The 24,216-nt window shown below is 36.7% G+C and overlaps 1 protein-coding gene across 6 annotated transcripts in view; it reads right to left on the bottom strand.

Annotated features, from left to right (window-relative positions):
* Positions 1-24,216, bottom strand: part of RNF180 (ring finger protein 180) — a 237,554-nt gene that overhangs the window by 48,158 nt on the left and 165,180 nt on the right. For 5 of the 6 annotated variants that reach the window (XM_074385564.1, XM_074385554.1, XM_074385549.1 and 2 more), the window contains one exon: positions 14,683-14,908. In XM_074385564.1, coding sequence (XP_074241665.1) covers positions 14,683-14,908 — 226 coding nt within the window. Of the gene's footprint in view, positions 1-14,682; positions 14,909-24,216 lie in introns of those variants that run through there. The other variant, XM_010336580.3, reaches the window with a different exon arrangement.

Consider the following 24,216-nt stretch of genomic DNA (forward strand, 5'->3'; position numbering starts at 1 on the left):
CAATAAACAGCCCTGTAGGGCACCTCTGGTGTGCACACATCCAGCCCTATTAAGCAATCCTGGGCTTGCATCCTCCTTCTATGAAACAGCCCCATGGGCTACTCGCTACCCTTCTGAATCATCTGTAGGGCAGTTATTCAGCCATACAGCTGTGTCCTGGGCCCGAGAAACAGCCTGTGGGTCATCCCCAGTGTGTACATCCCTAGGTCATCTGAGCCACCCTGTGATCATGTTGTAGGCCTGAGAAACAGTATGATGGGAAGTCCCTGGCAGATATGTCTCCAGGATAGCTGAGCCACTGTATGCCTGCCTCCTAGGCATTATTAGAAACAGCCCGTGAGCTGGTCCTGGTAGGCACATACCCAGCCTGGCTAAGCAACTGCATGCCTATGCTCCCAGGAAGAGTAACAGCACTGTGGCACAAACACCAGTAAGCCAGACTCCAAGTTGGCTGACTCATTATGTGTACACACATGACCCAGTCCTGAGAAACAGCCCAGTGAGTCTACCCTAGCAAAGCTGCAACACCATCACCACAAATTCTCTCAGACTAGGCCACTGAGTAACTCACAAACACAACTAATGTGGATTACAGCTGAAGAAACTATATGAAGACAACTGTATCTGCCTAGAACCAAGGCCAATGTACCCCATCGAACTGATACTTCAAGACCATTTATACAAATAAGTCCACATAAAACCTATTCCATAAAACTGAAAGAGGTCAGTTTTTTACCAGATGATTAGAATGAATGTAGAGAAATACGAACCATGAAAAAGCAAAGAGACAGGTCACCTCCAAAGGAAAACTAATTCTCCAGTAAGGGACCCAATCATAAGGAAATATAACCATTCAAAATAACAATCTTAAGGAAACTCAGAGCCAAGAGAGAATAAAGATAGAAAATTCAATGAAATCAGGAAAACAACTCATTATTTGATTGAGAAATGCAATAGAGATAAATATTTTTTAAGAGAACTAAATATTTTACAGATGAAGAACTCAATGAAATAAAAATACACCTTCAATAAAAGTCTAGACCAAGCAGAAGAAATAACTTTTGAACTTGAACACAAGTATTTTGTAATAACAGAAGGAGATGAAAAAACAGAAAAAAGAATGAACAAAGTCTACAAGATTTATGGGACAACATTAACTGAGCAAATATTTGTGTTATAGGCATTCCAGAAGGAGAAGAAAAAAGATGAGGAAAACTTATTTAATAAAATAATAGAATAAACTTTCCAAGTCTTGGGAAACAGATGGACATCCAGGTCCAGGCAGCTCAAAAATCTCCAAATAAATTCAACCCAAACAGGTCCTCTCTGAGGCACATTATAGTCAAATTGTCAAAGGTCCAAGACAATTTTAAAAGCATCAGGAAAAAGGTGTCAAGTTATGTGTAAAAGAATCCACATTAGACAGTGGATTTCTAAGCAGAAACCTTACAGCTCAGGAGAAAAATGGGATGATACATTCAAGGTACTGAGAAGAAAAATTATACCCAGCAAAGCAATGCTTCAGATGTGAAGGAGAAAGAAAATCTTTCACAGACAAGCAAAAACTAAGAAAATTCATCACTACTAGACTGGTCTCACAAGAAATGTTCAAATTTCTTACATCTGGGATTGAAAAGACAATAACAATCATGAAAACATAAACTATAAACCTCACTGGTAGAATGAAACTATAAACGTCACTGGTAGAATCAGTAAACAAAGAAGAAAGAGAAAAGAAAGCTTATTCCTACAAAACAAAAACAAAAACAAAAACAAAAACAACAAAAAAAACCCAACTACAAAAATAAACAATGAAAGAGGAAATAAGGAACAAAGGATATACAAAACAATCAGAAAAAAGTCAATAAAATGACAGGAGCAAGTTTTCACCTATCAGTAATAACCTTGACTGTCTATGGATTAAATTCACAATTAAAAATATACAGACTTGCTGAATGGGCCAAAATAAAACAAAACCCCAAGAATTAATCTGTGCTGCCTACAAGAACCTAACCTTACATGTAGACGCAGATAGACTGAAAGTAAATAAAAAAAAGACATTCCATGCAAACAAACCAAATACAAGCAGAAATAGATATATCAGACAAAACAGACTTCAGGTTAAAAGCTGAAAAGCAGACAGAGATATTATATTACAACAAGGGAATAAATTCAGCAAGAGAATATGATAATTATAAATATAAAAATGTACCCAAACACTGGAGCCCCCAGATATAAAGCACATATTATTAGATCTAAAGAGAGAGATAGATCCCAATACAATAATAGTTGGAGACTTTAATAACTCATTTTCAGCATTGCACATATCTAGACAGAAAATTAACAAACATTGGATTTAGGCTGCACCACAGACCCAATGGACTTAGCAGACATTTATAGAACATGTCACCCAGCAGAAGTAGATTACAAACATTTCTTTTCATCAGCACATGGACGATTGTCTAGGGTTGACTAGGAAAAAAGTCTAACAAAATTTTAAAACTTTAAGTTATGTCAAGTAGCTTATTTGGTCACAATAGAATAAAACTGGACATAAAAAGAGGAACATTAGAAACTATACAATTATGTAGACATTGAACAATATTCTCCTGAATGACAAATGAGAAAGAATTTAAATTTAAAAAAATCTGTGAAACAAGTAAAAATAGAAACATAATATGCCAAAAGCTATAGAACACAGTAAAAGCAGTGTTGAGTTAAGTTCACAGCAATAAATGCATATATCAAAGTACTAGAAAGATTTCAACTAAATGACCTAATGATGCACCTCAAGAAACTAGAAAAGCAAGAACAAACCAAACCCTAGTCAGTAGAACGAAAGAAATAATAAAGACCAGAGTAGAAATAAATGAAATTGAGACTAAGAAAAAAACAGAAAAAATTAACAAAACAAAAACCTGTTTTTTTTTGGAACGGTAAATCAAATTGACAAACTATTAGCTAGACTAAGAAAAAAGAAGACCCAAATAAAATCAGAAACAAACAAGATATCGTAACACATACCAAATAAATACAAAGGATCATTAAAGACTACTATGAACAACAAAAATTGGTAGGCTGTATGTGTCTAGGAATTTATACATTTCCTCTAGGTTTGGAATTTATTGGTATATCAGTAAATTCTGGTAAATCCTCCATTTACTGGTATACCAGTAAATTTTAAAAAGTAGAAGATCTGTGTAAATTCCTAGACACATACAGTCTACCAAAATTGAACAAAGAGGAAATAGAAAGCCAAATACCAAACACGGCTAATGAGATTGAATTAGTAACAAAGTCTTCCAACATAGAAAAGTCCAAGTCTGGATGCCTTCACTACTCAAATCTACCAAATCTTAGAAGAATTAACAACAATTCTTCTCAAACTATTCCACAAACCTGAAGCAGAGGGAAGTCCTCCTAACTCATTCTACAAGGCCAGCATAACTCTGATACCAAAACCAGGCAATAACAAAACAAAGAAGTTTGCAGGTCAATAGCCTTGATGAAAATAGATGCAAAAATCCTCAACAAAATACTAGCAAATGGAATCCAACAATACATCAAGAAGATGATACACTATGACCAAGTGGGATTTATCCCACAAATGCAAGGGTGGTTCAACAAATTCACGGAAACATGGATGAAACAGAAAGTAAATTTGAATTTAATTTTCATCTTTTCCTAGTGAACTGTCAGAGGGTTACAGTCTAGTTTGAGAGGTCCCAATCTCCAGCTGAATATGCAGCCTGATGACAGAGGCATATAAAATAGACAAAAATAAACAAAAACCAAAATTTCTTTATTTGACAGTTTGTCAAAATGGAGTTATAGATTTTAAATATGTGAGTCATTAATAGTAAGCAAAAGGTTAATATTTAGGAGTTTCTATTAAATGAGGTTTAGTTAAAATTCGCCCATTTTAATAATTCCATTGAGTTTTTGGTAGTACAATATTTAGTACTCAAAATTCAGTATAATTTTTTTTTTTACCAGAATAAAAAGAGGGGTTACAATCATTTTTAAACCTTTTCCCTCAGGAGAAATCTGTAGTATTAGAAAACTTTTTTAGGTTAGAACATTTATCTAAGCTTTTTGCCTCAAGAAGTTATGTTTACCTTGTGCTTACTGATGTCCATTAATGGCTTTGGAGCATTGAAAAATCATTTCAGTAACTGTGTGACCAAGAATAACTGGTTTGGCCACTGTTACAGAAGTAAGACCAAAAGGAAATCTATTAAAGTAAGACAAATTCAACTATAACATTTTTTGAGCTTTTACTGTGCTATAGACAAAATGTTAAGTATTTTATACTTTTGATACTTATAGTTATTTTTATGTAAATTCATGCTTAAGCATTTAGAAAAGTCTTTTGAAAGCTATGAATAGGGATATATTGGTGGCTCCACAAAAGGTGATCACTGCATCCATCCTTGGCTTCCCACAAGTTATCATTCTCTCTGTTTTGTGTGAAAAGACATAGGACTTCACCCTCCATGCCCATCATCATTCAATGCTGAAGTTTGTTTTGTTTACCTTTTTAGAAGGGTAAAAGTAACTCATTCTGATGGTTAAAAAGCAAAAACAAGCAATGGGGAAAGGACTCCATCTTTAATAAATGGTGTTGGGAAAACTGGCTAGCAATGTGCAGAAAGCAGAAACTGAACTCCTACCTGTCACCTTACACTAAAATTAACTCCATATGGATCAAAGATTTAAATGTAAAACCAAACACCATAAAAACACTAGAAGAAAATGTAGGCAAAACTATCCAGGACATAGGCAGAGGCAAGGACTTCATGACTAAAACACCAAAAGCAATGGCAATAAAAGTCAGGATAGACAAATGGGATCTAATTAAACTCCAGAGCTTCTGTTCAGCAAAAGAAAACATCGTTAGAGTGAATCAGCAACCAACAGAATGGGAAAAAATTTTTGCAATCTACCCATCTGACAAAGGGCTAATATCCAGAATCTACAAAGAACTAAAACAGATATACAAGAAAAAGACAAACAACCCCATTCAAAAGTGGGCGAAGGATATGAACAGACACTTTTCAAAAGAGGACATACATGAGGCCAACAAACATATGAAAAAATGCTCATCATTAGTGGTCATTAGAGAAATGCAAATCAAAACCACACTGAGATATCATCTCATGCCAGTTAGAATGGCAATCATTAAAAAATCTGGAGACAACAGATGCTGGAGAGGATGTGGAGAAATAGGAACACTCTTACACAGTTGGTGGGAGTGTAAATTAGTTCAACCATTATGGAAGACAGTGTGGTGATTTCTCAAGGATTTAGAAATAGAAATTCCATTTGACCCAGCAATCCCACTATTGGGTATATACCCAAAGAACTATAAATCATTCTACTATAAAGACATATGCACATGTATGTTCATTGCAGCCCTGTGTACAATAGCAAAGTCCTGGAACCAACCCAAATGCCCATCAATGATAGACTGGACAAAGAAAACGTGGTACATAGACACCATGGGATACTACACAGCCATAAAATATGATGAGTTCGTGTCCTTTGTAGGGACTTGGATGAATCTGGAAACCATCATTTTCAGCAAACTGATCCAAGAACAGAAAGCCAAGCACCATATGTTCTCACTCATAAGTGGGGTGTTGAACAATGAGAACACATAGACTCAGGGAGAGGAGCATCACACACAGGGGACAGTTGGGGTGGGTAGGGGAGAGACAATGGGGGTGGGGAGGGAGGGTGGTGGGAAGGGATAACATGGGGAGAAATGCCAGATATAGTATACACCTAAAGTAAAATAAATAAATAAATAAATAAATAAATAAATAAATAACTTTGAAACAACAACAACAACAAAATCAAATGATAAAGTATGGCTCAGAAAAACCAACAATGATACAATGATCTGTCCTACTCTTCTATCTTTACCCCTAAACTCCAAGGATTGTTTTAAGTGTTTCTGTCTTCAGGTTTTTTTTAGGGAGAAACCTGCATGTGTATAAGTTAGTGCATTTCAAAAATTGGTCTGCAAAGCATAAGTGAGATAATTTTGGGTTGAATTGAATGAACATATTTATTCAATTTTCAGTTACCTACTTAAGGTATTAGAAAAAATATATAAACTAAATATCAAATCCTATAAATTCACAAAAGTATTTCTAAGGATGAAGTTAAAATAAGTACCCAAGAAAAAAACTGTTGATATAAAGAAAACCCTTACATTTAAAAAAATCACAAGGTATGTGGATTTAGTGAAAATTGTAAAGGTAGTACAAAAATGTTTGAGAAACAGTGCTCTAACTACCATGCTTATTTTGCTATTTTTTTATTTTAAAAATATTTAATTTTGTAAGTTTGAGGATGACCACACTAGAATGTATCATGACAAGTATGGCTTTTAGAGGCAGAGACTATTCTGTATAAGATGAACAGAAAAATGAAGAGTAGAGGTATATACAGAGGCAAGAATAAAACCACTATTAGTGTTAGAATTAATGGACCGAACTTATTGGTATAAAGTAAGAGAAAGTGTGAAATGGCGTTAATGGGAATATGGACAATAGACAAAGACAATTGATAAACTGTCATGGTGGATAAGAATAGAAGCGTGATATTCTTGCAGATGAGTTGTATATCCTGGATAGTGCCCAGGACATTAGAACGTCAGACAGAACTCAGGATAGTCTTCACTGTTTGGTACTGGCCGAGTGCTGCAGGGTATCTGTCGTCCCCAACCTGCTGTCTAAATGCTAGGAGCATCCTCCAATTACTGTGACAACCAAAATATCCCCGGTGAAAAATCACAGATCTGTTTCATCACTTTAATTCCTACTTAGTTTAAATGTAATTTCCATACCTAGTTTGGGACTTCCATGGACAAAGTAGAGAATTAGCTATTTCCTTTTCCTATTTTCAGTGGAGTTCACCCATACATCTGACCATCAGCACTTGGTTCCACTATATAAAGGCCCATGAGTAGCGGTGTTAGGGGTGGTGTATGGTCTAAAGCAAGAGGGAGGTTAGACCCCTCCCCTCCCTTTAGACCATATAGCATCTGCTCATCCGCACCTGGTTCCACTGTATAAAGGCCTATGAGTAGCAGTGTTAGGGGTGGTATATGGTCTAACCGGGAGAGGGAGGAAAATAACGTCACAATAAAAGAAATCTTCCTTGATGAGGTGTGGGGTGCATTGTGAATTGGGGTGGGGGTGACAGCAGTGAGGGATTTTCGTGTGGGGAGTTAGGTTGCAATGACCCTGTGGCTCCTCTTGCAACAAATGAAACCCTCCTATCTTCTATGTGACTATGGGCTGGAATCTGAAGAGCTGAAACTGGGTCTGTGAGTAGGAATGCTTGCAGGAGGATAGGAATGCCCTCCAGAGTTGGTACACAATGGGAGAAATGGTATGCTTGGTTTGAGGGCTGCAGTCAGAAAGTCAACAAGAAAAGACAATGGATCCTCTCAACCCAAGACAATGGTCTCTTTGTGGGAGAGATCCTTTCACCTGGATAACCCCATTCCACATAAGGCTTGTAAGTCATGCCCTTTTCCCTTCCTTGGCCTGCAGATTATTTTGGAAAGCGCATAGTAGCTCCCTGAACAGGCCCACTTTTAAAATGTGGTAGCCCCTAGTATGAAAAGATGTGAGGTTATAAGTCAGTGAATGTGAAGTGTCCCACACATCCTAAGGTCTTCCTTAGCCCTACCTACACTGGACTCCTTATTTCCACAAACAACACCAAAAAACTCTAGTTAATTTGGGACACTCCAGAACTTTTCCCAACCCACAAGCATACTTGGAGTTTGCCAAATTGAAAATTTGTTCTACTGTTCTCTGAAGTGACTGAACATTTTATAATTCCAGCCCGCAATATACAGAAGTCCCAATTTCTCTATATCCCCACCAACACTTTTTTCTACCTTTTTGACTGCAGCCATGCTGGTGGGTGTGAAGTGATATCTCATTATACTTTTAATTTGCATTTCTCTATTGACTAATGATGTTGAGCATCTTTTCATATGCTTATTGGGCATTTTAAAATCTTCTTTGGAGAACTGTCTAATCAAATCTTTTGCCCATTTTTCAGTTGGGTTATTTGTCTTTTTATTTAGTTATAAGAGATCTTTATATATCCCAGATACTAGATCCCTACCATACACATGATTTACAAGTATTTCCTTTCATTCTGTGGTTGTCTTTTTACTTTCTTGATAAATTCTTTAAAGCAAGGAAATTCTTAACTTTAATTTATTGTTTCTTTGGCTGTTTATACTTTAGGTGTTTTGTCTAAGGAGCCGCCGCTTAATCCTAGTTCACAAAAGTCTGTATGTTTTCTTCTAAGAGTTTTATATTTTCAACTCTCACGTTTAGTTTTTCTATACTGTGTTAACATATATATGTGGCAGGAGGTAGGGGTTCAAATTCATTCTTCTGCATGTGGGTATCCAGTTGTCCCAGTGCCATTATGTGAAATGACACAAAGGCTAATTGTCAGAACTCTTGTCAAAAATCGGTTAACCATAGATGTGTATGGCTTTCTTCTGGACTCTCCTCCTGGCGGCTTGTTTTAGTTATTTCCTTTTATGTTTGGTAACTTGAATGAATTAGTTTAGTGAAGTCTATTTCCCCTACTGTGTGCAGCCTCTGATGATTCTCCAGAATACAGCCTCAGGTATGCAAACAGTCTCCCTGATCACCAAGTATGACTGTACCCAGCTTTAGCCACATTCTCTTTGACTGTCTCTTTCCCTAATCTCTCCTTTAAGCTTCTATCTGGACTGTCTTTATTAGTATCACACTCAGCTGTTAGACTCTACTAATTGCTTGGTGCTTGCTCTACTGTTTCTAACAATCCCCTGGAGCATAACTTGCTCTATAGTCTGATTCATTTAAAGTCCACCTCTTTGGCAGGGGCCCTGTGCCAGTCTGAGGTTTACTGTACCTTAGGAAGGCTCTTCTTAGCTGTCTCTTTCTCTGATTATCTTCTAGTTTATTACTTTGCTTTTTGCTACCGGAGCTACCAGTCTCCCCTAATTTGCTTACCACCAAAAACTCTATTGTTTTCAACAACACACAATTCATAGGCAAGAATTTCCCTACATACTGTTCTGATTAAAATCAGTTCAATAGTTCAATTAGTTAGAGCTGCAGAGCTTTCTGATCTTAGTGTCTGTCTCTTCTCTTTGGCAGAACCTCTGTACCACTGCATTAGAGCTGGGCACAGGAACAGTGGTCTGTTTCTCCCAGTATAACACTCCTGCTCTATGAGTAGGGCACTGGGCAGGAATGATAACTCCTGATCTTCTTTGGTGTGGCTTGGCTCTTCTGGCTTGGAACCTCTGTCCTATAAGCAAACGAGTGAGAGAGATCAGGGTTCAGGATATTAAGACTGATGTCCCTTGAGTAGAGCTTCACCTTACAAGTGGGGGACAGGTGGGGAAGGGAGCTCCAGTGCTCTTGGCTGTGCTTGTCTGGAATACAGCTTTTGCAACATGAAGCTGAGAGGATAAGTGATATCAGTGGTCTACTTCTCCTGGGGTGAAACTGTAGCACTAGACTAGGGAATGGGAGAATGGAGAGAACTCTATCTTCCTAGTTGTATGGACTTGAATTAGAGCTTTTGTCACATTAAGCTAGCAATGAGGGGTTTAAAAACTGGTCTTATCTCAAATGTTACAGGCTGTCATTCTTACCTGTAATAGCAGATTTTAGTAGATATTTTTGAATAAATGCTTCATTTGCTGTATGTCTTTAGGATAATTTCTAATCTTTTAAAAAAATAATTTTCACCAGCTAAATGGTGGTTTTACTGATGGTGTCCATTGAGCTTCTCATAGCACCAATCCAGAATTATTCATTTATAAATTTTATTATTAATGTCTTTCTAAGGAGATAAAAGTTTTAAAAACTACTTTCCTCCCTTCTCACCTATCAAATATTTGTGAATTATATAATTTCTAGTTTGTTTACTGGTTATAATTGGTATGCTTTTATCAGTTAGGTTGCTCTTAGTTGAAACTAACAGAAAGTTTACTTAAACTGACTTAGTTAATTAACAAATTTATTATTTCATGTATGGAAGCATGGGCTTCAAACTTGGCTGAATCAGTGGTTCAACAGTGTCATCAAGACCCCATGTTCAGGTCTGTCCTAAGTTCTACAATCCAAAAATAAGACTTCATACTAAGTCTTACAAGATGGCTCCTTATAACTATCCCTGTCATATACTTTCTTGTTTATGTCCAAAGGGAGAGAAAATGGTTTCTTCATTTCATGTCTTAAAAGCAAAGACAAACCTTCTCCCCATCTCATGGACCAAAATGACCACATGCCTATTTGTGAACCAATTACTGGCAAAGGGGATAGATTACCCAGGAGCAGAGGATGGGGTCTGCTACCAAGAGCCACCTGGTCTGTGTTGGAATAGTTGAATACTCAGAGTTATGTTAAGAAGAAAGAAGGAGATTATGCATACGAATTAGCAACCAACAGTGAACACTAATAATTTTTTTTGTCAACTTTCAACAGTATACCTGACTTCCATAAAAAAAAAAGATATTAATGTTTCTACCCTTTCCTTTACACATCTGATCCCACATCAGCTTCTCAACAGCTAACAGTGTAAAGCAAGTTAAGCAAGATATTAATGTTATAGTTCAGTTTTAAAGTCATTAATTTGCTAAAGAGCACTGAATGGAGTAAATCTGGGAGGAACTTCATTATTTTCTATTCATTGAGCTACTGTAATAGAACTGTTACAACTAATCCCTTATTGTACACACATCTTGATTTCCTTTAGAAAATGACAGCTTTCCCACTTTAATGTTTAAAAAGATCCCATGACAATAACTTTCCTTGGTTTATACATAATTTGAATGGTGACAATTGAGGTAGCTGACATACTAATTAAATTATTTAATAAATAATTCTGAGGGTTCAGTAAGGTGACTGGTAACAGAAAAGTCTAAGACTGGGAAACTAAGTTTCCTAAAATATCAAAAGAAGCAAAAACTAAATGAGGAAAAAAAATCTCATTTACAATAGCAACAACAAAAATGTGCAGAGTCTTTAGGAAGGAAATTTCGGAACTTTATTGAGAGGTGATATACCATGACAAAAATCACTCAGTATTATAAAATGTCAATTAAAATGCCAATTATCTCCAAATTTAGATAATTCACTTGTGAGTAATTAAAACATAAGTGCTCAAATAATTATAAACGTGGAATAATATATAGGACAAGATAAAGATGAAAAGAAAGACTGCCAAAAATACTTTAGAAATTATTATAATTGCTTTTTAAAGAAATACAATTCAATCAACATAGTTAAGAGTAGACTGTTCAACGAATGTTGCCAGGACACTTGTCTAAGGAATTGAAAAAATGTACTTTATTATTTACCAAACCATGCACCAGAATAAATGGACGGCAGTTATATGTGGGGACATGAGGACAAAATGAAACCTTAAACAAACGTAGGGAAAGAGAATGTTTATTTAATTCGATAGTGGGGAAGGCCTTTTCGTAACTTGCTTTGAAATTATAAATAATAATGGCAAAGGTCACTACATGGTCACTACATAAATACAGAAGTTCTGCACATTCAAAAAATACCATAAACAAAATTAATGTACAAATGACAAAAAGGAAAAGTTATTTGCCATTCATGATAACAGTTGATACCAAATATAAAAAATCCTCCTGGTCACAAATTTAACAAGAAAAATTAGGATGGTCAAAACTCGAGAGACGACAAGCCCTCACACACTTCTGGTTACAATAATTTGAGTGTAATTTTACAATATATATGTACCTTTAAAAATATGTAGGCTTTAACTACCATTTCTACTTCTGGAAATTCATCTCAAGGAAGTACTATGTGATGTGATCTAATATTTATCCACATATATCAGTAAATAAATATAAACTAAATGTCCTATAATATAATCACTAGAACTTCAAGTTAAACATAACAGCTTAAAGACCATATGTACAATATAATCTGATTTTTTTTTGTGGGGGGTAAAAACAAAAAGATTCTAGTATATTCTGGAAGTATACTCACTATTTTAAATGATAGAAATATGGCTAATTTTGAGCTCACAATTTTACTTGTTTATATTTTCTAATTTTTCCTATAATGAAACTGTATTATCTATATAATTTCATGTCATTTTTATAACAAAACTGAACATTCTTTGGCTACTAGCAATGTTACTTTCCCTAATTTATACTCTGATATTGCCTCAGTTTTTATTAAAAAATAGCATGAGCTACAATGTCAGAAAATCTGTTGTTGCATTTGTTCTGACGATGTTTTTGAGGACATTGCCTACTCTCTCTCCCCCAATATGCCCTAGAGGGGATGTCACAAAAAAGAAATTTTTGAAGATAATTGCCAGAAAAACCTGTGCTTATCGAGAAACTGGTATGCTTTTTTTTCATGAATCCTGAGAATCCTTTGTGTACTGACTTATTTTTCTTTAGGCAGTCAGTAAAAGCAAATTTATAATCAAATACTTCATCTAATTGTAGTATTAGGTTGGTGCAAAAGTAATTGTTTTTTTTTGCCATTAAAAATAAAATACTATGTAGGTTCATAGGCCTATGTATCTGTCTACCTACCCTCACTTGATTATTGTAATCTATTTCAATTCATAATTCCCTTGTCCTGCTATTTCATTAAGTGTATTTTAAAAATAATCTCAAATTTTTTTGAGGTAGAGTATAAATAAGTGAATATTTCCATTATTATCAGCCTTTAAATGATAGCACACAACCAAATATAGTCTACATTGGAAGAGATAATAAGTATTCCTAATATGATTTATTTTAGAATAACTGATTTTGAAAATAAAGGAAAATATTAAATTGTTGTTTTAATAACTGAACCAGGAAAGATTTGATTCATTACCATTTTAAGACCTGAAGAAAATAAATTTTATAGCCCCTACCAGTGTTAAGTGAGATCACGGAAGGCAGGGACAACATTTGCCTAGACACTGTAATTGCCTAGATGCTTCCTATCAAAACAAGGTTTTAGTATGTGTTTGCTTGTAAAGCTGGCCAGAGATAACACTGAGAAAGTGGTGTTATTGGTGCTCCTCTTTTTCATCACCCAAAAGGACCTGGCAAGAGATCTTGTAGTAGAAAAGAACCCTTTTCTACCACATCTTAACATTCTAGCAGAGGCCAGAGAAGAACTTCCAGTAAGGTTGGATCCTCTCACAGAAGTGCTTCCTTTCCTTTCTAGATCCTTTAATTGGCCTTCCCTATAAAGGAGTAAATGAACTGCCTGGTGAGACTGATGACATCCTGGTGTCCTGACCACATTTCTCAACTGGGTAGAGTTGCTGTGCTTGGCAAGTCCTTATGTCTCTAGATCTGCCTAAGCTCAGTGCAGTGATTCTGTGCTGCAGTCTACATGCACTAGGTAGAACAGAGAGGCATAGTTTTAGTTTCTCTTCTTTGTTTGATTACTGAACCTATAAAGGTTTGCAAGCCTTTATGCAGCTGGTGGGATACAACAGTCAAAGCTTGCTTTCATAATCTGATTCTCCCATGTGGTGAGGCCTTGGATTTCCTTGAGGGAAGAAAGATATACCATATATTCTCTTCAGTTTTACTATGAATTTACTGTTAATTCAGTACATACTTGGATCCTCATTTGGCTCCTTTATGGCTGAGAGGAGAATGTGAAGATAGAAAATTTCCCACCTAACATTTGGCACACAGTAGTATATTCTATCATTCTACCCTTAGTCATTCTCTATGTTCCATATCCACCAGTTATTATCTCTTCATTAGTGTTTTAAATTTTGTGTTATATTACATCTTTACATGAAAATTAGGTTGACAAATCCTTGCTAAATTTGACATTTTTCCTGTCCAAGGAGAAAGACCTTAAGTACATTAAGAAGGTTGAGATGATTTGGAGTTTGGGGGAAAGATGTAATAATTATACTTAGATATTTATAAATTTATTCTCTGTGACTCCAGAGGAAATAACAAGAGCCAAAGAATAAGGTGTAGTGGAAGGCAGACATGAGGAATTAATAATCAACAGCACTGCTTCAAATGAAACTTCAACACTAGAAAAGTCCAAGACGGAACAACTAGTTACAGTGTTTTAGAAAAGATCTGAGTGTCACGTAAGAAATTCAAGATGAGAATCTATCCCCATCTATGATTCTAACAGTTTTATGAGTTAAGTAAGCACTGTTTTATAATCTGGAAAATAACAAATTATGCTATATGTGATTTTCTTTCTTTCTTTCTTTTTTTTTCTTTTGAGACAGAGTTTCGCTCTTGTTACCCAGGCTGGAGTGCAATGGCGCGATCTCGGCTCACTGCAACCTCCGCCTCCTGGGTTCAGGCAATTCTCCTGCCTCAGTCTCCTGAGTAGCTGGGATTACAGGCACGTGCCACCATGCCCAGCTAATTTTTTGTATTTTTAGTAGAAACGGGGTTTCACCATGTTGACCAGGACGGTCTTGATCTCTTGACCTCGTGATCCACCCGCCTCGGCCTCCCAAAGTGCTGGGATTACAGGCTTGAGCCACCGCACCCAGACTATATGTGATTTTCAATAACATTTTAATAATTTATAAAATACCTTTAGAACTATAACGAAGAGGTAGAATAATCAGACAATTAAGTTAATGAAAGAGAATAGTTACCTGTCTGGAAAAAGACTCTAGAAATAATTGTCCGACACAATGGGCATGGCGTGCTTGAAGGATTGTCTTTGGCCAGAGTCCGTAAGCAGGGCTCACAGAAGATGTGGTGGCAAGGGTAACACATATAAGGGTTGAAATAAATGTCCAGACACACTGCACAGATGTAGCTGTCCTTTTCTTCTGCATATTCATTGTCTTCATCTGTACTCATATCATTATTCAAAGTCTGCAAAACATAAGGAATTTTTTTCTTAATTTAGTACGAGATTGGTTTCTTTAAGATAGCCTTTGTATTTTGTTAAAATGAACAAAAATATTTGAGAAGCATAGAGTCTGTTTGTGGTATATTCAAAGTGACAAAAATGCTACCTTTCAAGGTGAATAAGCTAAAAATGTACATGGAAACCCAGAAGCCTATTTTTCATTTTAGTATTGTGACATAGTGCTACGTGCTAAAATATAACTAAATATATTAAGTATATGTACCTGTATTTTGGCTTAATCAACACTGGATAGGTGTTACTTGTACCAGTCCCAGAATTATAGATTCTCTATCTACCTCATTCCTATCACAGCAAATAAGCTGGTTGTCACAAGGTTATAGAGTTTTAATATGAGCATACGCACATGATGAAAAGTGAAGGCAGAAGGCATCATACTTCATCCTCATACTGTGCATGGAACAATCTCTATTCTGTATTTTGTGCCTTCCTGGGCCTCAAAGAAGGAGCAAAAGCCTAAGGGGTGTTAGGAGGAAAGCAAAGCAGAGAAGCTGAGAGTAATTATGGGATTAGCCTTGCTATTGGGGAAACATGATGAGACTCCCTCCTTCCCAAATGGAATAGTTAGGAGAAAGGTATAGCGGGTTCTTGAATAATGTCACTTCATTCAATGTTGTCTTGTTATCATGTTGATGAGAGAAAAAAAAAAAAGATTTCCAGCTGGGGGTGCTTCTGTGTGGAGTTAGCATGTTGACCCTGTGTGGGTTTTCTCTGAGTAATCCAGTTTCCTCTCATAGCCCAAAGATGTGCACGTTAGGTGCACTGGCATGTCTAAATGGTCCCAGTTGGAGTGAGTGTGGATGTATGTGAGTGTGCCCTGTGATGGGATGGTATCCTGTCCAGGCCTGGTTCCTGCCTCCAGGCCTGGTTCCTACCCTGAGCTGCCAGGACAGATTCAAGTAATTATCTTGTTTTTATTCATCTTTTGTTAATGTATGTATAGCTCACATTTATTTCAGTGTTTAATTTTAGAAGTGTTTTGGTCTTTAGAAGTTTGCTGATTCTTTTGTGATCAGAAATAGGCTGTATAAACTCAACTTATTTATATCAATTAGCCTATGGTAAAATTGGTGGTGTTATTTTGCTTAAAGTCACCAATAATATTAGGTTGGTACAAAAGTAATTTGCCATTAAACCGCGATTACCTTTGCATCCACCTAAAACATTACCAGTAGGTTCTTGGAAACGGAGACTTTAAGCAAAATAAAAGAGGATTTGCTGTAGTTAGGAAAGAGGCAGCTCAGAGGTTAGTATTAATAGTACAAGGTCTGTTAGGAGAATTCCTGTAACATACAATTTCCTCATTTGTGAAGTGGCTATGAGGATTAAATGAGGTAGTCCACTTAATACATTTAGTATGATACCTGGAACATAGTAATTAATTATCAAAAAATGTAAGCCATAGCCATACTTCTCCATCTTCCCCTATCCTATCCCTTTTGCCTTTTCTCTATAGGTTCTGTAGTTTTTGCTAAAGCCTTGAGAACATTTTTCTCAAACCAGGCATTTAAAACAGTGTCTAAGTGTTTACTGTTATTATTATACCCTATTTGGTGCCCTATTTGGTGTTTTTTTTTTTTTTTTTTTTTTTGAGAACAAGTCTTGCTCTGTCGCCCAGGCTGGAGTGCAGTAGCATGATCTCTGCTCATTGCAACCTCTGCTTTCTGGGTTCCAGTGATTCTCCTGCCTCAGCTTCCCGAGTAGTGGGGATTATAGACATGCAGCACTACGCATGGCTATTTTTTTTTTTTTTTTTTAAGAATAAAGAAGAGGAAGAAAGAGAAAGAGGAAGAGGGAGAGAGGATGGGGGTATTGCTTTATTGCCCGGGCTAGAATGCAGTCTAAATATGGGTATGCCTATAATTGTCCTTAATAATGGAGACATGAAAGAAAATGAGGGAAGAGAATAGCAAACAAGGAGCCAACCAAGATTTCTTTTAAACTTCTAAGTTGATATGATATGGTACTGATAAGAGTGTATATTTTGTATATTTAAAGTGGAGAGTTCTATAAATGTTAATTACTTTTACTTGTTCCAGATCTGAGTTCAAGTCCTGAATATCGTTGTTAATTTTCTGTCTCATTGATCTGTCTAATATTAATGTTGAAGTCTCCCACTATTATTATGTGGGAGTCTAAGTCTCTTTATGTCTTGTATGTCTGCGTATTCCTGTATTGGGTGCGTATATATTTAGGATCTTTAGCTCTTCTTGTTGTTGCATTGATCCTTTTATCATTATATAATGTCCTTCTTTGCTTCTTTTGATCTTTGTTGCTTAATTGTAACTTCTGCTTTTTATTTATTTATTTTAGCTCTCTGTTTGGTTGGTAAATCTTTCTCCATCCCTTGTTTGGAGTCTTTGTGTATCCTTGAATGTGAGATGGATCTGGATGCAGCATACTGATGGGTCTTAGTTTTTTATTCAAATTGCCTGTCTTTGGATTGGGGGATTTAGTCAATTTAAATTTAGAATTAATAATAATATATGTGAGTTTAATACTGCCATTAGCTGACTATTTTGTCCATTAGTTGATGTATATTCTTCATTATATTGATGCTCTTTTTGATAATTTTTTTAGAAAGGCTGATACTGTTTGTTCCTTTCATATGTGTAGTGGTTCTTTCAGAAGCTCTTGTAAAGCAGGCCTGGTGGTGATGAAATCTCTGAGTGCTTGCTTATTCACAAAAAACTTTATTTTTCCTTCACTTGTGAAGCTTAGTTTGGCTGGATGTGAAATTCTGGGTTGAAAGTTCTTTTCTTTAGGGATGTTGAATATTGGCCCCCACTCTCTTCTGGCTTGTAGGGTTTCTGCTGAGAGATCTGCTGTAAGTCTGATAGGCTTCCCTTTGTGGGTAACCTGACCTTTCTCTCTGGCTGCCCTTAGTATTTTCTCCTTCATTTCAACCCTGTTGAATCTGACGATTATGTGCCTTGGAGTTGCTCTTCTTGAGGAATATCTCTGTGGTGTTCGCTGTATTACCTGGAGTTGAATATTATCCTGCCTTACTAGGCTGGAAAAATTTTCCTGAATAATGTCCTGAAGCGTATTTTCCAGCTTGGATTCATTCTCTTCATCACATTCAGGTACACCTATCAAGCGTAGATTAGGTCTTTTCACATAGTCCCATATTTCTTGGAGACTTTGCTCATTCCTTTTTATCCTTTTTCCTCTAATCTTGTCTTCTTGTTTTATTTCATTGAGTTGGTCTTCGACCTCTGATATCCTTTCTTCTGCTTGATCAATTCGGTTGTTAAAACTTGTGCATACTTCACGAAGTTCTCCTATTGTGTTTTTCAGCTCCATCAATTCACTTATATTCCTCTCTAAATTGTGTATTCTTATTAACATTTCATCAAATCTTTTTTCGAAGTTCTTAGTTGCTTTAGATTGGGTTAAAACAAGTTCTTTTAATTCACAGAAGTTTCTCATTATCCACATTTTAAAGCCTGCTTCTGTAATTGGAACACACTCGTTCTCCATCAAGCCTTGTTCCGTTGCTGATGAGGAACTGTGATCCCCCGCTGAGGGAGAGGCGTTCTGATCTTGGGCATTCTCAGCCTTTTTTGGCCGTTTTCTTCCCTTCGTTATAAATTTATCCATCTGTGGTCTTTGAATTCACCGTCTTTGTAATTAGGTTTCTGAGTGGACGTCCAACTTACTGATTCTCAGCGCCGAAATCTGAGCAACCCACCGCACCGACCAAATCAGCGGCGTCAAGATTGACGGTGCCTTTCCGACTCTGCACCAAGAACCGTCGCTCCAAGGCGCCGGCAAAACCGCCTCGCCGGTCACAAGAGTCGCGCTGGCGACCCGTGGGGCTCCTCCGCTGGGAATCTCCTGGTGCGTGAGCAACAAGAATTCATGTGAAGGTGTGGCGTCCTCTCATTCCCTGCGCTTTCAGTGGGAGCCACAATCCCGAGCTGTTAGTGATCAGCCATCTTCTATTTTTTGTTTTTTTTAGTAGAGACGGGGTTTCACCATGTTGACCAGGCTGGTCTTGAACTCCTGGGCTCAAGTGATCCACTTGCCTTGGCCTCCCAAAGTGCTGGGATTACAGGTGTGAGCCAACATGCCCAGCCTATATCCTATTTGTGTTAATAAGATTAATCTTAATTGTTAACAAAAATAGTTGAAGGTCAGTATCTATAATCTCCTCCTTCTAAACAGGACATTTTATTCTCAACTCCAAAACACAAAGACTGCTCTCTGCCTCTACTAGTCAGGAACATGTTCTTTAAAACTGGATTAATCTATGCATTTTAACTATATTTTATTATTCTGCTTACTTTCATTCTTTGGCTATTTAACAATGCTTTCTCGTATTCCTTATTGTCATCTTTCTTGAATTATTTTGTTTCATTTTTTATTTTCATGGTTTTTTGGGGAACAGGTAATTTTGCTTACATGAGTGAGTTCCTCAGTGGTGATTAGTGAGATTCTGGTGCACCCATCACCTGAGCAGTATACCCTGAATCCAATTTGCAGTCTTTTATCCCTTACTCCCTTCCCACCCTTTCCCCCTGAGTCCCTAAAGTCCATTGTGTCATTCCTTATGCCTTTGTATCCTTATAGCTTAGCTCTCACTTATGAGTGAGAAGGTATGATGTTTGGTTTTCCATTCCTCAGTTACTTCACTTAGAATAATGGTCTCTAGTTCCATCCAGGTTGCTGAGAATGCCATTATTTCATTCATTTTTGTCTGAACAGTATTCTGTTTATATATATATATATATATATATATATATATCAGCAACAGTGTAAAAGTGTTCCTATTTCTCCACAGCCTTGCCAGCATCTATTGTTTTGTGGCTTTTTAATAATTGCCATTCTGACTGGCATGAGATAGTATCTCATTGTACTTTTGATTTGCATTTCTCTAGTAATCAGTCATGTTAGGCTTTTTCTCATGTTTGTTGGCTGCATAAATGTCTTCTTTTGAGAAGTGTCTGTTCATATCCTTTGCCCACTTTTTGATGGAATTTTTTTTTTAAAGTTCTGGGGTACATGTGTAGATCTTGCAGGATTATTACAAAGGTATACATAAACATGCCATGGTGGTTTGCTGCCTCCATCTACATCATCTACATTAGGTATTTCTCCTAATGTTATCCCTCCCCAATCTCCCTCGCCCTCACTCCCCAACAGACCCCAGTGTGTTATGTTCCCCTCCCTGTGTCCATGTATTCTTATTGTTCAGCATCCATTTATGAGTGAGAACACGTGGTGTTTGGTTTTCTGTTCTTGTGTCAGTTTGCTGAGAATGATGGTTTCTTCCTTCACCCATATTCCTACAAAGGACATGAACTCATCCTTTTTTATGGCTGCATAGTATTCCATGGTGTATATGTGCCACATTTGCTTTATTCAGTCTATCATTGATGGGCATTTGGATTGGTTCCAAGTCTTTGCTATTGTAAACAGGGCCACAATGAACATATGTGTGCATGTTTCTTTATAACAGAATGATTTATAATCCTTTGGGTATACACCCAGTAATGGGATTGCTGGGTCAAATGGTACTGCTATTTCTAGATCCCTGAAGAATCACAGTCTTACACAGTGGTTGAACTAATTTACACTCCCACCAACAGTATAAAAGCATTCTTACTTCTCCACATACTTTCCAGCATCCGTTATCTCCAGATTTTTTAATGATCACCATTCTAACTGGCGTGAGGTGGTATCTCAATGTGGTTTTGATTTTCATTTCTCTAAGGAACAGTGATGATGAGCATTTTTCATGTGTTTATTGGCCACATAAATGTCTTCTTTTGAAAAGTGTCTGTTCAAATCTTTTGCCTACTTTTTGATTGAGTTGTTTGTTGTTTTTCTTGTATATTTGTTTTAGATCTTTGTAGATTCAGGATATCAGCCCTTTGTCAGATAGGTAGCTTCCAAAAATCTTTTCCCATTCTGTTAGTTGCCAGTTCATGCTAATGATAGTTTCTTTTGCTGTGCAGAAGCTCTTAAGTTTAATTAGATCCCTTTGTCTATTTTGGCTTTTGTTGCCATTGCTTTTGGTGTTTTAGTCATGAAGTCTTTGCCTATGCCGATGTCCTGAATGGTATTAGCCAGCTTTTCTTCTAGGGATTTTATGGTGTTAGGTCTTATGTTTAAATCTTTAATCTATCTGGAGTTAACTTTTGTGTCAGGTGTAAGGAAGGGGTCCAGTTTCAGCTTTCTGCACATGGCTAGCCAGTTTTCCCAACACCATTTAATAAACAAGGAATCTTTTCCCCATTGCTTTTGTCAGGTTTGTTCAAAGATCAGATGGTTGTAGATGTGTGGTGTTGCCTTGGAGGCCCCTGTTCTGTTTCATTGTTCTATCTCTCTTTTGGTACCAGTACCATGCTGTTTTGATTACTGTAGCCTTGTAGCATAGTTTGAAGTCAGGTAGCATGATGCTTCCAGCTTTGTTCTTTTTCCTTAGGACTGTCTTGGCTCTATGGGCTCTCTCTTGGTACCATATGAAGTTTAAAGTGGTTTTGTACAGTTCTGTGAAGAAGGTCAGTGGTACCTTAACGGGGATAGCATTGAATTTGTAAATTACTTTGGGCAATATGGCTATCTTCACAATATTAATTCTTCTTAACCATGCGCATGAAATGTTTTTCCATCTATTTTTGTCCTCTCTTATTTCCTTGAGCAGTGGTTTGTAGTTCTCCTTGAAGAGGTCCTTCACGTCCTTTGTTAAGTTGTATTCCTAGGTATTTTATTTTCTTGGTAGTAATTGTGAATGGGAGTTCACTCATGATTTGGCCCTCTGTTTGTCTATTATTGATAGATAGGAATGCTTGTGATTTTTGCACATTAATTTTGTATCCTGAAACTTTGCTGAAGTTACTGATCATCTTAAGGAGATTTTGGGCTGAGACAATGGGGTCTTCTAAATATACAATCATGTCGTTTGCAAATAGAGACAATTTGACTTCCTCTTTTCCTAACCGAATACTCTTTATTTCTTTTGCTTGCCTCATTGCTCTGGTTAGAAATTCCAATTCTTTGATGAATACAAATGGTGAGAGAGGGCATCCTTGTCTAGTGTCAGTTTTCAAAGGGAACACTTCCAGTTTTTGCCCATTCAGTATGATATTGGATGTGGGTTTGTCATAAGTAGCTTTTATTATTTTGAGATACGTTCCATTGATACCTAGTTTATTGAGAGTTTTTAGCATAAAGGGCTGCTGAATTATGTTGAAGGCCTTCTCTGCATCTATTGAGATAATCATGTGGTTTTTGCCTTTGGTTCTGTTTATGTGATGGATTATGTTTATAGATTTGCATATGTTGAAGCAGCCTTGCATCCCCGGATGGACTCTACTTGATCCTGATGGATAAGCTTTTTGATGTGCTGCTGCATTTGGTTTGCCAGTATTTTACTGAAGATTTCTGCATTGATGTTCATCATGGATAGTGGTCTGCAATTTTCTGTTTTAGTTGTGTCTCTGCCCGGTTTTGGTATCAGGATGATGTTGGTCTCATAAAATGATTTGGGAAGGATTCCCTCTTTTTGTATTGTTTGGAATAGTTTCAGAAGGAATGGTACCAGCTCCCCTTTGTATGTCTGGTAGAATTCAGGTGTGAACCTGTCTGGTCCTGAACTTATTTTGGTTGGCAGGCTATTAATTGATGCCTCAATTCAGACCTTGTTTTTGGTCTACTCCAGGATTCAACTTCTTCTTGGTTTAATCTTGGGAGGATGTAAGTGTTTCGGAATTTATCCATTTCTTCTAGATTTACTGGTTAATGTGCAAATAGTTTTTGGAGTAATCTCTGATGGTAGTTTTTATTTCTGTGGAATCGGTGGCGATATCCCCTTTATTGTTTGTTAGTGCATCTATCTGAATCTTCTCTCTTTTCTTTTTTATAGTCTGGGTACTAGTCTGTTTTGTTGCTCTTTTTAAAAAAACTCGCTCCTGGATTTACTGATTTTTTTGAAGGGTTTTTTGTGTCTCTATGTCCTTCCATTCTGCTCTGATCTTAAGTTATTTCTTGTCTTCTGCTAGCTTTTGAAATTGTTTGATCTTGCTCCTCTAGTTCTTTTAATTTTGATGATAGGGTGTTGATTTTAGATCTTTCCTCACTTCTCATATGGGCATTTATTCCTATAAATTTTCCTCTAGACACTGCTTTAAATGTGTCCCAGAGATTCTGGGACGTTGCGTCTTCATTCTCGTTGGTTTTGAAGAACATCTTTATTTCTGCCTTCGTTTCATTATTTATCTATTAGTCATTCAGGAGCAGGTTGTTCAGTTTCTATGTAGTTGTGGGGTTTTGAGTGAGTTTCTTAATCCTGAGTTCCAATTGGATTGCACTGTGGTCTGAAGACCGGTTGTTAGGATTTCTGTTCTTTTGCATTTGATGAGGAGTGATTTACTTCCAATTAGACTAAGTGCAATGTGGTGCTGAGAAGAATGTATATTCTGTGGATTTGGGGTGGAGAGTTCTACAGATGTCTATTAGGTCTGCTTGGTCCAGATCTGAGTTCAAGTCCTGGCTATCCTTGTTAATTTTCTGTCTCGTTGATCTGTCTAATATTGACAGTAGAGTGTTCAAGTCTCCCACTATTATTTTGTGGGATTCTAAGTCTCTTTGTAGGTTATTAAGAACTTGCTTTATGTATTTGGGTGCTCCTGTATTGGGTGCATATATATTTAGGAAAGTTAGCTCTTCTTGTTGCATTGACCCTTTTACCATTATGTAATGCCCATCTTTTTGTCTTTTGATGTTTGTTGGTTTAAAGTCTGTTTTATCAGAGGCTAGGATTGCAACCCCTGCTTTTTTTTTTTTTTCTCTGCATTTCTTGGTAAATCTTCTTCCATCCCTTTATGTTGAATTTATGTGTGTCTTTCCATGTGAGATGAGTCTCCTGAATACAGCACACTGATGAGTCTTGCCTTTTTATCCTATTTGCCAGTCTATGTCTTCTGATTGGGGCAGTTATCCTGTTTACATTTAAGGTTAATACTGTTATGTGTGAATTTGATCCTGCCATTTGATACTAGCTGGTTGTTTTGCCTGTTAGTTGATGCAGTTTCTTCATAGTGTCGATAGTCTTTACTATTTGTTACATTTTTGCAGTGGCTAGTACTGTTTGTTCCTTTCCATGTTTAGTCTTCCATCAGGAGCTCTTGTAAGGCAGGCCTGATGGTGATGAAATCTCTCAGCAATTGCTTGTATGTAAAGGACTTTTTTACTTCTTCACTTATGAAGCTTAGTTTGGCTGGATATGAAATTCTAGGTTGAAAGT

Source organism: Saimiri boliviensis, chromosome 1, assembly GCF_048565385.1.
Source record: "Saimiri boliviensis isolate mSaiBol1 chromosome 1, mSaiBol1.pri, whole genome shotgun sequence".
Classification (NCBI taxonomy): domain Eukaryota; kingdom Metazoa; phylum Chordata; class Mammalia; order Primates; family Cebidae; genus Saimiri; species Saimiri boliviensis.